This window comes from Camelus bactrianus, chromosome 34 (genome assembly GCF_048773025.1).
Source record: "Camelus bactrianus isolate YW-2024 breed Bactrian camel chromosome 34, ASM4877302v1, whole genome shotgun sequence".
NCBI classification, from domain to species: domain Eukaryota; kingdom Metazoa; phylum Chordata; class Mammalia; order Artiodactyla; family Camelidae; genus Camelus; species Camelus bactrianus.
In genome coordinates, this window is record NC_133572.1 from 1,715,130 (window position 1) to 1,731,520 (window position 16,391).

At 37.5% G+C, this 16,391-nt stretch overlaps 1 protein-coding gene across 23 annotated transcripts in view; it reads right to left on the reverse strand.

Annotated features, from left to right (window-relative positions):
• Window positions 1–16,391, reverse strand: part of WNK1 (WNK lysine deficient protein kinase 1) — a 119,011-nt gene that overhangs the window by 53,631 nt on the left and 48,989 nt on the right. For all 23 annotated transcript variants that reach the window (XM_074357259.1, XM_074357264.1, XM_074357262.1 and 20 more), the window contains exons 2-4: window positions 15,766–15,938; window positions 6,792–7,012; window positions 4,618–4,775 (exon numbers count right to left, since the gene is read on the reverse strand). In XM_074357259.1, coding sequence (XP_074213360.1) covers window positions 4,618–4,775; window positions 6,792–7,012; window positions 15,766–15,938 — 552 coding nt within the window. The remainder of the gene's footprint in view (window positions 1–4,617; window positions 4,776–6,791; window positions 7,013–15,765; window positions 15,939–16,391) is intronic.

Consider the following 16,391-nt stretch of genomic DNA (forward strand, 5'->3'; position numbering starts at 1 on the left):
ATCAGTTATATAAAAACCAAAAGGAATTTCACCCCAACTGCTTTAATTCTGTTTTTCCCAGACAGAATGTTCAAGCCTTGCAATCCAAAGGCTAAAGCAATCAGTGACAAAGTCAAATTACACAAACAAAGTAATTAAAAATCCCCATTATTTCTAACTTGGTTGTTATGAGGCTGGATTCAGCCAGATTCTTACTGGTATGAACCATTAGTTTACAGGAATTTGAACATACTTTATGATCCCATTGGAAAACAAGCCTCTTCAAACTTCCTACCAAATCCAACCAGCTCTGTCCAAGGAAATTAGCTGACCTCATTATTCTCCAAGGCTCATTACCCCCTGGATACAGGGGAGCCCGTGTACTGCTCCAGCCTCAAGTGCACTATCCTCCGCAGAACAGACTGACGTCACTGCTTACTGTGGTTTCTGTCCTTCTAATAGCAGACAAAAGTTGTGCTAAGTACACGAGGACTCTTATTTGGAACTTTTCATTACCAATGGCAGAAATTTTCAAGATAACTTAAGTTTTTCTCCTCTAAACAGGGATCACGAACCCTTTATAAAGGGGCTCAAACCTGTGATATGAGTCTTCAACTTATGCTACCCATGTACTCTAAATTCTTTACTCGCAGATTCGTTTCCCCTGGAGGTCTAAAGGAAAAAAAGTTAAACAAAAACAAGCAGAGGGAAAAAAATTTAAGGTTTGTATTAGTGTTATGTTAGAGACATTTGATTTCTGATTTTATTATTATTATTATTTTTCCTTCATGTCCTTGAGCAAAATGCTTAACCTCTGAACCTATTTTCTCACCTGTGAAATGAAGACATTTACTTACCAGAATATAAAAGATTAAAATAAGACAGCATATGTGAAGCACTTTGCAAGGTGACTGGCAAGAAACAAGATTATAAATAAATGTTAGCTCCTGTGTGCACATGTAAAACTTTCCTTTAAGTTCATTAAACACATTTTATTTAATCACTGCTGATTGTTGAACATCACTAGATAGAAGAACAGAACAAGAGACAACTTATCTCACTACGCAGCATGCCACAATGACGTTAGTGACAACAGTGGCAGTGCCTAGTAAGTACTGACTGCTCACTGCATGGTAGGCATGTTTCCCATGTGACCTCCGTAACAGTTTAGGCTCAGAGAAGTTAATTAACTTGCCCCAGGTACACAAGACAGGAAATGACAGCGCTGGGATTTGAACTCAAAGAGACCCAACTCCAGAGCCCATTTACTCCCCAGGCAACATAAAATTGTGTTTCACGCCCTACAGTTCTATGTTCATGTATTCATTTCACAAATACTGACTGAGTGCCTGTTACCTGCCAGTCTCCAAGCACTAGGAATACAGCCAAGAACAAGTCAAATAAAACGAACGACCCACAAAATTTATATTGATTGGGGCTTTAGATAAATACTGTAAAGCTGTGATAAAAGCCACGAAGGAAATAAAACCATAAGTAAGGGTGTGTGCAAACTTAAGACTGTTTTAGATGGATGGGCGGGGAAGGCCTCTCTGAGCAAGGAACACTTAAAGTAGAGACCTGAAAGAAATACATGTACAGAACAATGACACACAACAGTTTATTATCAATGTACCAGAGAATGTAATCATTAAACCCATCTACATTTACCCCTCAGGACAGACTGACACTGTAATAAACATTTATGGATTCAGTATAGCATTCTGATATGAGCAGGGGGACCTGGGATCAGAATAAGAGAACAACAAATAACTCTTATGTAGCCATGGGCTACCCATCCTGGGCTTCACACTACATAGTTATGAAGTGTTGATAACAGTAATAGTAAACCGCCCCCTGCCAAAGTTGTTGGAAGAACTAAATTATGTAACATGTGCAAAGTGTTTAATGCAGTGTCTGGCACACAGGGTGTACATTTGTTAATATATACACCACTATCGTCTGCTATTTACATGGCAGTTGTACTACTGCAAGGTGCAGACATGTAGTAGTGAACTGATCTACAGAGGGAGAAAACACCTGTCCTCCAGAGGCTCAGTTCTAACAGCGGCGGGGGGGGTGGGGTTGACATCAGTATTACTATGAGAGGTTGAGTATGAGAAGAACACTGAAGAGGGAATAATATTGGCATGACTTTCTCCAAGAAACCGGAGGGTAGAATGGGGAATTCTAGAATTATTTCTGGTAGAGCGCCAGAAGACTGAGGCTACTTACTGGCTCATTCCTCACACAGATTTCCTTAGCATCCCTGTCAAAGGTCAACTAAGTTCTCAGTCTAAACATACTTTCTCAGGAATACTGTCTTTGAAGCTCTCAAGGAGATCAAAATCCCCTACTTCATCATGTCTATAAAAATCCATGTGCTTTATTGTAATTACTACCTCAATGTTCCCCTCCCTGAAAGAACACTGAAGCATATATCTGATTCACTGCTGTAACCCTAAACTGGCACGTAGAAGATACTTAATTAATCACTGTTAAATAAGTGAATAATTGTTTAATTTAAAAGAAAACTAAGAACTAGAGCTTATGGTTCAACTGACTAGCGTTCTGTGACCTTCAGATCTAAAAAAGGTAATCCAGAGCTGTGAAACACTCTTCTTTGTATCCCATTTCTAAGACAATGCCAAACCCACAGAAGGCCCTGCATGTTTAGGAGGGGGCGGTTCACTGACTACTAACATGGGATGTGTAGGTCTGGGGTGGAGACCAGGAATCTGGAGTGGCAGAGGGCAGTCTGCATGAGGGAGTCTGATGATCGCCCCACCTCTCAATGGATAACCAAACATGTCTCCTTAATAAATGTGCAGTCATTTGGCAGACTAATGCTGACATATACTTTTAAAAAACTAGTTAAATTTACAACCAAAGCAAACTTAAAAGAAAGCACTGTACTTCAGGGTGCGTTTCAATAGAGTCATCACTATTGCTTATATAATTACATAAATTATTGTATAATCTAGGTACTTACTTAAATTGCCCACACATTGGTCTCAGCACCCAAAACCTTAGAAAAATTAAAAAGATTTAAAAAGGACACAGCCCTTTTCATTCTTCATTGGAAGCCAGAATATGGGAATGGAGGTCGGCGAAATCAAGACAGCATTTCCCAGATAATATAATAATTGACAGGACAGAATAATGGATTGTAGACAATACAGAACTAAATTTTCACAGCTGAGAGAAAAAAATAAAGAGCAAGTGAGTGCCTGTGGTGCCCTTAGAAACCCAGGATTTTAATACAGTTCCAAGTGAATTCACTCCTCAAGCTTTTTAATCCATATTTTCTATACCTTGACTTACTATTTTGCTTTTTTCAAAAGCAACTCCTTGAGTAAGGCAGAAAAAAATGCAATAAAATAGGGCTAAATCTAAGTCACTTTGGTTACTTACATTGCTAGTAAAAAGGTTCCATAAATGATGGAAGGAAAATTTATTTAAATAATGTTTGGTGTTACATTACTTAGCCTACTTTTAATTTATTTAACCAAAAATAAGGCATATAGAACTGAAAGGGAGCTGAGGTGATCAGTGTTCCAGCTCCCCCTTCTTAAACTTAATGTACACATGAATCATCTTTGGATCCTGTAAAATGCTGGTTTTGACTCAATCCGTCTGGGATGAGGTCAGAATTTTGCATTTTTAACAAGGTATGCTAGGATGCCAGCTCTGCTGGTTGTAGGGACTGCACTTTGCAAAGCAAAGATCAAAACAGTGATTTGAGAACTGATGGAAGAGCATGTGAACAAATGACTTTTCAAATGACTTTCTAGTCCTGGAATTTTGACTCTTTCTACTATTAAAGTTACTATTTTCTGCTCTATTTGTACCAGTTTTTCCTATCCTACAAAATGTATTGCATATGTACACATACAAAGTGTATCAGTTTCTACTTGCTACTATTCAATTTCATTTTAGTATGATAATTTTTAGTATTTCAGAAGTGACCTTATTTTGCAGGGTAATTCAAGTCTCCCAAACTTACATAGTATTTAACTTATATTTGGGATTCCTTTAACTGAATCATTTATTCTTCAAAACATCACTGAGTGCCTACAATGTGCCACATACTGTGCTACAAACACAATACTGTAAACAAGTATTTAACGATCAGGCATTTGTTAAGCGCTGTCCCAAGAATAAATGCTTTTATACCCTATGGTAACTAACTGTCCGGTTTACTTGTTTGTTCCCCTTTGTATAGTAATAAGCTCTTGAGACACAGAGATTTGTTAATTAACAATACTATTTGATACCTAGGATCTAGAAAGAAGCCTGGAACATAATAGAGACTTAAATATTTGTTGGGTGAACTCATGAACTGTTACAGGTTGAACTGTGTCCCCCCTCAAAAGATATGTCAAAGTTCTAACTCTCAGCATCTCAGAATGGAAGCTTATTTGGAAACAGGAACACTGCATGTATTATTCAGGATGAGGTCAACCTGGAGTGGCATGGACACTTAACACAATCTGACCAGTGTTCTTATCAGAAGAGAGAGAGACACGCACACAAAACAGATGAGAGGTGATGCCTTCTACCATTGTTTCCTTCTGCATGGTTTGATGTTACCCAACTTCTTAGATATGACCTAAGATCACCAGTTAGGAGAAGACTTACACTTGTCACTCGACGGTAGATCTGCGCAGCATTTTGGCACTCTGAGTAAGGGTATTCAGACGTGGCCATCTCAAGCATGCACATCCCAAAAGCATAAACATCAACGGATTCATCATATTTCTCTTCATACATCTCAGGGGCCATGAACTCTGGGGTACCTTAAATTAAAAGAATGATTCAGACTCAATGCGAGGAGAAGCTGCAGACATTATTCATCGGAAGGGAGGGAAGGTGGGTGGAGCAGAAGGGGAGTTGGCCTGTGAGAAGAAAGTGGAAGGAGGAAAAGAGAGAGACAGAGAAAAGAGAGGGAAGGAGGGAGAGAGAGAGAAAATGGGAATCAAAGAAGAAAAGTAGGTAGATGGTGGCGGGAGAGGAAAGAAATCTTAGTCTGTTCCATCAAATATGTTACAGATCTTTCACTGCAAGTCCTTTACGAAAAACTGGAACAGGATCAAGTGTTACTATTTTTCAAATGGATTACTGTTATACAATGTCAAAACGGAGCCTTGCATAAAAGATAAACCGATATAACTCATGCTGAAAACGGATGGAAGGAAAAGGTAAGCAACTAGCAAGGAATAAAGTAGGTATAACAGTAACTACATGTGAGACAGGCCGAAGGGTTAAAAAAGATCAAAACCCTTGTCTGCCCCCTGCTGTTTGGCGGCTGTAAGGTTAACACTTGTAGCTAGTCTCTTGCCATTAATGCACCATCTGATCAATTTCACTTCTAAGGCGGCCTTGCAGTAAAAAGGCTGATGTTCTGTTTTTAAAACAGTAAAGTCTGTCTGTACAGGCCGCTCACCAGAGCCCGTCCCCTCACACACATCCACCTGGCCCGCAGCGCCCAGGCCGCCCAGAGACAAGAGTGCGGCAAGAGCAGCCTGCAGACACGCACACACAGTTCACTGTGTGCTTGAGCTCCCAGACTGAACTATGGACAGGCTGTGTGCTCCTACACACGAGGTCCCACTGTTTCCAAAGGAATCAAGTCCAGATACCTCAAATGACAGGACATTGCTAAGAACAGGCTTACACACTGCAGTTTAAACAAAAAAGAAAGAAGGGGAAAAAAAACTCTCTTGGGCCGGAGATTTTTTAAGATGCCAAAAAGACAAAGAAATGTTTCTTGTAGGGAAGGCAAAATGGAAATTCAGCTTTAAATAACACTTTTCCCAAGGAGAACATCACTGTATAAGGATGTGCAAATTACTGGTGTTCTATGCTTTTCTTATTAAAACACAGGATTCTGGCTCACTTAAAAATGAATGGTTTTCTTGTTATTGTCCTTGTCACCTCTTGGGGAGAGTAGAGTGTTCGTGAAGATTTCAAGTTTTCAAACTGTCATACCCTCTTCAAGAGGGTTAATCAAAGTAATAAGCATTAAATTATTTTTCAAGTTGCAACTCTCTAACTTACAGTTAAAGACTGAAAGGACAGCCTTGTTCTGTAAACCAGAGATTCTCACCAGGGTGTGATTTGCCCCACAGGGGACATCTAGCAACGTCTAGAGACATTTTTGGTTGTAATAACTCAGGGGAAGTGAACAAGGGGTGTGCTACTGGCATCTGGTGAGGAGAGACCAGGGACGCTGCTAGGTCATCTTACAATGAATGCACAAGCCAGTCCTTATAGCAAAGAACTGTCCAACCCAAAGTGTCGAAATAGTAGTGAGGCTGAAAACTGTTTTAGATTTAACTTCTAAAGAACACGGGTAAGAAAAACGTTGACAGTGTACTGTCATACTTTTACATTTAAAAATAAAGTTTTACAGGCAGATATTTTTGAATACACATATATCCAACAGACTTTTTAAGAAACAAAACTACATATAAATTCAATTTCTTCTATGGGGAAAGTAACACACTGCATCGGTTATGTAAGTAACTATATAATACTAAATATCAACAAAATGACCCAATAAGGTTGATAGTTATATAAGGTTTTGTCAACAAAGTTCACGTTACTTCTCTTCATATAACTTTACAAAGCAATGCTAGTCTTCAAGGTGATTCTCAAGACACAAATATAGAGAACTCCACATCACTTTCTGGGTTCAAGCTATGAATTTTTGAAGGTTTATTTCAGGCAATAAAAGCTCTGACAGTGTCAGGTTTCCAAGTAAAAGGAATGTCAGAAAGCCAGTTAGATCGCAAGGTACATCTGAAACATACCTATCACACTCTTGGCAAAAGAAGCCCGCTTTAAGGTTGCCAGACCCAGGTCTCCAATCTTAACTGAGCCCGTAGGGCCAGTGATAAAGATATTGTCACACTTCAGATCCCGGTGAATAATAGGTGGAGTTCGAGTATGAAGAAACTGAAGTCCTTTAAGAATCTGACGGCACCAGCTTCTCAGAACTTTGATCTTCATCACTTTAAACCTTTTCAGGTACCTAGAAAAGGTGAAGTACACCAAACAGGTTATCAGTGACATGCATTTACTGCTTTGAAAAATTCCATTAAATTCTAGCATATCTGAGACAGGAATATCAAATTTAGAATATTAAGATTCAGTAACCTTAGGTTAGTGCTACTTTTAGTAAGGATAAAGGGGAAAGGATACTAAGTGGTTGACAAGGCAAATTCTGATAATTAAGCACCAAAAATACATTCCTTAAAATTAGATCACTACTAAAATGATTTAACAGGGGTAGAGTTCAACTTCTGGTCAACGGTGGAGCAACTCTGTTTACAGATGCAGATGTAATTATAAACTCTAGTAAAACACACACACACACACACACACACACACACACATACACACGCAAAACAACCACTTGAAGGCTCTGGAGAGCAATCAAAATCAGGCATGAACTGGAAGGGAGTGCACACCAGGGAAAAGGGAAAGCACTGGTCCGCGGTGAGGACTGAGAATGAGGACGGAGATTGAGACAACTGCAGCATGCAGGACAGCATTGGCCAGCAGAACTTCCTACAGGGCCAGCCTATGCCACAGAACATCCAGAAGTGAACATTTGTATTTACAAGTGGATTAATTAAAATAAAAACTCATTTCCCAGTTGCACTAGTCACATTTCAAGTGCTCAACAACTGTATGTGGCAAGTAGCTACCATTTTGGACAGCACAAATTAGAGGACATTTTCATCACTGCAGAAAGTTCTGTTGGACAGCAGAGATCTAGAAAATAAAGGGGGTAATCCCAGAAAGGAGGTATAGAAGGGGAGCCCCAAATTCTGCATATTCACTCTGCCCAAATCTCTGGTCGACCTCTTTAATATGTGTATGTGAAGCAGATTCCAAGCAGCCCAGCTAATGCTAAAAGAACAGAACAGAGACTTCTGATGCTATCCGCCGCAGGGAAGATGAAGTTTGGGAATTGAGTGCAGGTGCTACTTATAAAGTATATAAAATATATCAGATGATTGCCTATTAACCTTGTATCTTATGACCTTACTAAATTTGTTTAGAACCACTGGGCTTTTCTATGTAAACAATTACTTAATCTGCAGACAGGGAGTTTTGTTTCTTCCTTTCCGATCTTTATGCCTTTTGCTAGTTTCCCCGCTTTGTGCAGTGGGTGGGCCCTCTAGAACAACACTGAACATAAGCAGGGAAAGCAGGCATCTGGGTCCTAATCTTAGGGGAAGCCATTAAGTGTGATGTTAGCTATCAGTTTTTTCATGGATGCTTTTACCAGTTCAATGAAGTTTCCTACCATTCCTAGTTTGCTAAGAGTTTTTAGTAAGGAATACATGTTGAATTGTGAAATACTTTTTTCACATGTATTGAAATGATCATATGGGTTTTTTTCTTTTATTCTCTTAATGTGGTGAGCAACACTGATTCATTCTGTGTTAAACCAACTTTATGATCCTGGGATAAACCCTATTTGGTACTGATGTATTGTGACTGCTGGAATCCAATTTGTTATTATTCTGTAAAGGATTTTTGCATCTATATTCATGAGGGACCTTGCTTTATTAATTTCTTTTGCTATAATATCTGAGATTTTGGTACTGGTGTTATGCTGGCTTCAAAAAATGAATTAGACACTGATTCTTCTGCTCTATTTTTTGAGAAAACTCAACACACTGGATTCCGCCCCCCCCAACTAAAAAATTATGATAAAACACAAGAAATTTACCATGTTAAGTGGTATTAAGCATATTCATATTATTGTGCAATCATCACCATCATCCATCTCCAGAACTCTTATCATCTTGTAAAACTGAAACTCTGTACCCATTAAAAACAATAACTCTCCATTTCCCCTTCCCCTCAGGCCCTGGAAACCACCATCTTACTTGCTGTATAAATCTGACAACTCTAAGTTCCTCATGTAAGTGGAAGCATAGAGTATTTATCCTTTTGTGACTGGCAGGCAGCATAACGTCCCTAAGGTTCATTCATGTTGTAGCATATGCCACAATTTCCTTCCCTTTTAGGGCAGAAAAATATTCCACAGTACATACATTATACTACATTTTGCTTATTTATTATTCCACTGATGAACACTTACGTTGTGTCTACCTTTTAGCTATTAAGAATAATGCTGCTATAAACATGGGTGTACAAATATCTCTTTAAGACTCTGCTTTCAATTCTTCTGGGTATACATCCAGAAGTTAAATTGTTGGACCATGCAGTAAATCTATTATTTTTTATTGAGATATAATTGACATATAACATTATATTAGTTTTAGGTATACAATATAATGATTCAAAATGTGTATATATTGTGAAATGGTCACTGTAAGTCTAGTTAACATCCACCATCACAAGGCTACAAATTCTTTTCTTATGATGAGAACTTTTAAGATCTACTCAATACGCAACTTCCAAATATACAGCACAGTATTATTAACTATAGGCACCATACTGCACGTTACATTTTCAGGACTTAACTTATTTTACAATTGGAAGTTCGTACCTCTTGTCCACCTTCACCCATTTTGCAACACCCTGCCCCTGCCCCTGGCAATGACCAATCTGTTCTCTAGACCTCTGAGTTCAGCTTTTGTTAGTTGGTGGTTAGTTTGTTTTGGTTTTGTTTCTGTCTTTAGATTCCATATATAAGTGAGATCACATGATATTTATCTTTGTCGGACTTATTTCACTTAGTACAATGCCCTCAAGGATCCATCCATGTTTTTTTTTTGCAAGATTTTCTTCTTTATGGCTGAATAATTCCAATGCAGATATATGCAGCACGTTTTCCTTATCCATCCATCCATCAATGGACGTTTAGGTTGCTTTCACATCTTGGCTATTGTAAACAGTGCTGCAATGAACATGGGGACACATATTATCTTTTCGAGTTCGTGTTTTTCTTTTCTTAGGATAAATACCCGCAAGTGAAATTGCTGGATCATACAGTAGTTCTATTTTTAATTTTCTGAGCAGCCCCCATACTGTTTTCCGTAGTGGCTATACCAATTCACATTCCCTTCAACAGTGCACAAGGGTTCCCTTTTCTCCGCAGCATTTATCTTTTGTCTTTTTGGCAACAGTCACTCTAAAAGGTGTAAGGTGGTGTCTCATTGTGGTTTTTGATTTATGTCTCCTTACTGACTAGTGATACTGAGCATCTTTTCATGTGTGTATTGGTTATTTGTATATCTTCTCTGGAGAAATGTCTATTTAAGTCCTTCACCCATTTTGAATTATTTGCTTTTAATGTTGTTGAGTTTTGGAGTTCTCTCTGCTCTGAGGCGCAGAAAGTGAAACAGACAGTGATGAGGAAAAAAGAACTTTAAACGTAAAAGAAAATGCCTAAGAACTTAGATCACGTGCAGTCAGAGAGTAAATACACTGCATAGGGAGGGGAATGTGGAGTGTTCTCTTAAGGTGATGAAAATGTTTAGGAACTTGATAGATGTGGTTACACAAAACTGTAAATGTATTAAATGCCACGGAATTGTATACTTTAAAAAGGTTAATTTTGTTACATGAATCTCACTTCAATTTTTAAGAAAAATCTAACTTTATTTCTACCTGATGAACTGAATTTTCTACCTCATAACTTCCCATCTTATTTTCCAGACATGGATGTTTGTTTGTTTCAATTTAAGTATTTACAGACACGTGGAACAAAGGTAGAAACTCAAAAGGTCCAAAAAGCATATATTCTAGAACTAATTCCCATCCCTTTTGCCCTGTTTGCCTCTCCACATGCTACCAAGTGTTTCTAATTGTTTTGTATTCTTCCAGGTATGAATACAAATTTGTTTTAAATCTACTTGTTTAGGACTATATACACACCCTGTCAGAGCCATCCTCTTCTCAAATACTGTTCTCATTCTCTTGATTCTTTCCTTTCAGAATGATAATTAAATCTAATGTATTTTCCATGTCTCAACTTCTTTTTCATATTTTCCATCTTTTTTCTTTCTGATTTCTTCATATTTATTTTTGTCAATTCAATCTAGTCTGCTGTTTAACTTAACCACTAAAGTTTTCATTTTAACAATTTACCCTTATTTCTAGAAGTTCTTTTAATTTTTGTCTAATTATACCTGGACTTTTTTGATGGAGTTCATTCCTTCATTGTGGTTTCTAGCCCTTCTTTTCTCATGTTATATGCTTATATACTTTAAAAATCATTCACACACTTTTATAGTCACATATTTTATAATCACTTTCACAATTACCTGTATTATCTTTCATTCCTGTAGTGCTTTTCCCAGTTGTATCTTTATTATTTACTGGTGTGATTTCTAATTTAATTGTGAGGTCACCTTCACTGGGGACTGTTTTGTCCATGGATACTGTGACCAGTGAAGTGTGAAAATGTCCCTGTGAGTTTTTGTTGGGTTCTGGACCAATTACAATGTCCAATCCTTGCCTTAGGTTTCCTGCACCAAGCAGGTAGCATAAATTTACATTACAGAGCTATCTACATATGACCTCGGCTGAGATTTCTATTTTTCATAGGCTCTCCCCTCTCATCCTGGGCAGAAAGCAAAATTCCTGGTAGCTTTCACTGGCTGAGGTGCAGAGGTCTTCCTTTTCATGGAAAATTCAGTTTCTTTGACACAGACTAAGTTCCCGCTCCCTCTTCTACTGAGTTCTAAGGCCTTTTGTCCTGATAGGGACATTAAAACCTAGTATTCAATCCTCAAGCTCCACATGAAGTGTGAAATCCAAATAGACTGCCAGAGCAATATCTCCGGTTTTGGCTTTAGGAAACCTCTTCTTCACCTTCTATCTTGAGGTTATCCTTTCTTTCCTTCCTTTTTTTGAAGCTTGGATACAGAGTGAAAAAGCTTTTATTATATTCTACATTTTAGTTTGTTGGTGGGGGAGGCCCTTCCAAAGCCCCTCAATATAGTTTTTAAAGGAAGTAAGCTATTGTAGGGTACTCTTACAGGGTATGCCTGACAGACTAGTGACAATCCACTAAGTATTCAAACCAGAAAAAGAATCTCAAGATGCAGATATACATACAACTACTACCAGACAATTTTCCTTAATTCATTCAAACATTTACTTGTTTCAGGCATAGTGCTAGGGAGCACAGTCTAGGGAAAGAAACAGACATGTGAATGACAAGAAGCCTGGATGACTAGGATAAAAGTGCTATCATAAATACTAGAAAGGTCAGGTGGGGAAATTAGAATTTGCAGGGGGGAAACAACCTGTTGCTTTTCAACATGTTAATTATGAGCCTCCAAAAGCACACGCAAATGACTACATCTAGGAGGTAAAAGACTATGTTTCAAAGATTTGGGATTAATTAGTTCAGTAGCATTAACTAAAGAAAGTAATAAAGAATATTACAGAGATAAAAAATTATCTCTAAATTAAAAATTAACAATCTAATTCCTCCACAAGAAATCTACACCATATAATTTATACTAGTTTCCTCTCTGAGTACAGATACTCTGAGAGATACGGGACTCTGACTATAACTTAAACTGTTTAACTCTTACTTAAAACTCTTTGTTTTGGCTTCAATTTCTGATGCTGTGGGAAATGAAATCATCTAGCGATAAATGTCACAATACAATTTGCATTTAATCCAATATTTGCACAGATGTAGCAAAAACTGCCCAATACAAGGTAATAGAATAAATGGGTAACCTTCCTACAGATAAAAGTCCAGGTCCAGACAGCTTCACTGGGGAATTCTACCAAACATACAAAGAACTCATACCAGTCCTTCTCAAACTCTTCCAGAAGACTGAAAAGGAGGGAATACTCCCAAACTCACCCTATGAAGCCACCATCACCCTGATACCAAAACCAGGCAAAGACACCAACCAAAAAAGAATTACAGACCAATATCACTGATGAACACAGATGCAAAATCCTTACCAAAATATTAGCAAATAGAATCCAACAGCACATAAAAAAGATTATACATCATGATCAAATGGGGTTCATACCAGGGACACAAGGGTGGTTCAACATATGCAAATCAATCAATGTAATACATCACATCAACAAGAGAAAGGACAAAAACCACATGATCATCTCAATAGACGCAGAAAAAGCATTTGATAAAATTCAACACCCATTTATGATAAAAACTCTCACCAAAGTGGGTATAGAGGGAACATATCTCAACATAGTAAAAGCTATATATGACAAACCTACAGCCAGCATAGTGCTCAATGGTGAAAAACTCAAAAGCTTCCCACTAAAATCTGGGACAAGACAAGGCTGCCCACTATCACCACTCCTATTCAACATAGTCTTGGAAGCCCTAGCCACAGCAATCAGGCAAGAGAGAGAAATAAAAGGGATCCATATTGGAAAAGAAGAGGTAAAAGTGTTACTATAAGCAGAAAACCCTAAAAGGGCCACACAAAAACTACTAGAAATAATCGAAGAATTCAGCAAGGTATAGCAGGTTACAAGATTAACGTTCAAAAATCAGTTGTATTTCTTTACACTAACGATGAATCAACAGAAAAGGAAAGTAAAGAAACAATCCCCTTTAAAATAACACCCAAAGTAATAAAATACCTAGGAATAAATCTAACCAAGGAGGTGAAAGACTTATACATGGAAAACTATAAAACACTGATTAAGGAAATTAAAGAAGACTTAAAAAAATGGAAAGATATCCCATGATCCTGGATTGGAAGAACAAATAATGTTAAAATGGTCACAATGCCCAAGGCAATCTACAGATTTAATGCAATCCCTATCAAACTACCCAAGACATATTTCACAGAACTGCAACAAATCATAATAAAATTTATATGGAACCACAAAAGACCTAGAATTGCCAAAGTATTACTGAAGAAAAAGAAAGAGGCTGGAGGAACAACTCTCCCAGACTTCAGACAATACTATAGAGCTACCATAATCAAAACAACATGGTATTGGTACAAAAACAGACACATGGACCAATGGAACAGAACAGAGAGCCCAGAAATGAACCCACAAACTTTTGGTCAACTCATCTTTGACAAAGGAGGCAAGAATATACAATGGAATAAAGACAGTCTCTTCAGCAAATGGTGTTGGGAAAACTGGACAGCAGCACGTAAAGCAATAAAGCTAGAACACTCCCTTACATCATACACAAAAATAAACTCAAGATGGATCAAAGACTTAAACATAAGACAAGATACAATAAATCTCCTAGAAGAAAATATAGGCAAAACATTATCTGGCATACATCTCAAAAATGTTCTCCTAGGGCAGTGTACCCAAGCAATAGAAATAAAAGCAAGAATAAAAAAATGGGACCTAATTAAACTTACAAGCTTCTGCACAGCCAAGGAAACCGTAAGTAAAACAAAACGACAACCTACAGAATGGGAGAAAATTTTTGCAAATGAAATCGACAAAGGCTTGATCTCTAGAATATATAAGCAGCTCATTTGACTTAATAAGAAAAAAACAAACAACCCAATCCAAAAATGGGCAGAAGACCTAAACAAGCAATTCTCCAAGGAAGAAATACAAATGATCCATAGGCACATGAAAAAATGCTCAATATCACTAATTATCAGAGAAATGCAAATCAAAACTACAATGAGGTATCACCTCATACCAGTCAGAATGGCCATCATTCAGAAGTCCACAAATGACAAATGGAGAAAAGGGAACTCTCCTACACTGCTGGTGGGAATGCAGTTTGGTGCAGCCACTGTGGAAAACAGTATGGAGATTCCTCAAAAGACTAGGAATAGACTTACCATATGACCCAGCAATCCCACTCCTGGGCATATACCCAGAAGGAACCCTACTGCAAAAAGACATCTGCACCCCAATGTTCATAGCAGCACTATTTACAATAGCCAAGACATGGAAACAGCCTAAATGTCCATCAACAGATGACTGGATAAAGAAGATGTGGTGTATTTACACAATGGAATACTATTCAGCCATAAAAACTGACAACATAACGCCATTTGCAGTAATATGGATGTCCCTGGAGAATGTCATTCTAAGTGAAGTAAGCCAGAAAGAGAAAGAAAAATACCACATGAGATCGCTCATAAGTGGAATCTTAAAAAATACATACATACATACATACATACATACATACATACATACATACATACATACAAAACAGAAACAGACTCACAGACATAGAATAAAAACTTGTGGTTGCCAAGGGGGAGAGGGGGTGGGAAGGGACAGACTGGGACTTCAAACTGTAGAACAGATAAACAAGACTGTACTGTATAGCACAGAGAAATATATACAAGAACTTGTGGTAGCTCACAGCGAAAAAAAAGTGACAATTAATATATGCATGTTCATGTATAAGTGAAAAAGTGTGCTCTACACTGGAATTTGACACAATATTGTATATAATGTACATAATTTGACACATTGCCTATAACTCAATAAAAAATGTTTAAAAAAAAAGAACAAATGGGTAAAGCTTGTCCAATAAGCTTCAACTTCATTTTAACCACTAGAGGGCTACCTTGTCATTTAATTTCTGATCTCTTAGCCAGTTTTAGAAATGCCAATCACCAAGATTTAACTAGGTTTATTCTGCAGTAACTTCTCATTTTTATACTTAACAATACATAATTATCAAACCACTTTATATGCCAGAGGACATTGTGGGGCAGGAAAATGTGCTAATATAGTAACGTTTGGAGTGACTGTTCCCTCCTTAGTATGCTTACAGCAGAATGAATAACTGATAAATAAGAAAATTCAATTTCTCTCACACTTCTTGGTCAGATTTTGTAATACTGATGAACTCACGTTTTAAGTGTTCCAGACGTCATAAGTTCAGTCACCAAAACAATGCACTTCTTTCCCTTCACTGTGGATTCCCAGGAGTCGTAGAATCGAACAATATTGGGATGCTGAAGACCCTTTAACATTTCTGCCTCTTCTTTAAATCTCTGCCTCTCAGACTTTGTTAACTTTCGATCCTAAAATCAAAAAGCAAGCAGAATTAGATTTGCATTTTTAAAGAGGATGTGCTTTAAAATAATAAAATAAGTCACACAGTTAAATTTAGATACTAAACATGTACCAAATTATAATGACTAACAGTGTGAAAATAAAACATCCTAACACTGAAGTTACTAATAACTTCATCAGCCTGTTATGAGGTGTGAGAACAGGCTAAAGTGTATTTAAGAAAACTCTCAATTATGCTTGAGATTATTTTAGTATCTTTACTGTTAACGTGTACTTCAGATACAGGCACATTTTATAGGGGCAGTTAATTTACCACTTCCAAAATAAGTCACCTAATGATAGAGATATGCAATTTAATAACATGAAACAAGTATGGGTGAGCTCTAAATGTAAATTCCAGTTCTGTCTTTTTGCTCTGAGTAAAAATTCCTTCATGAATACAGTCAAGCCCTCTGTAACCA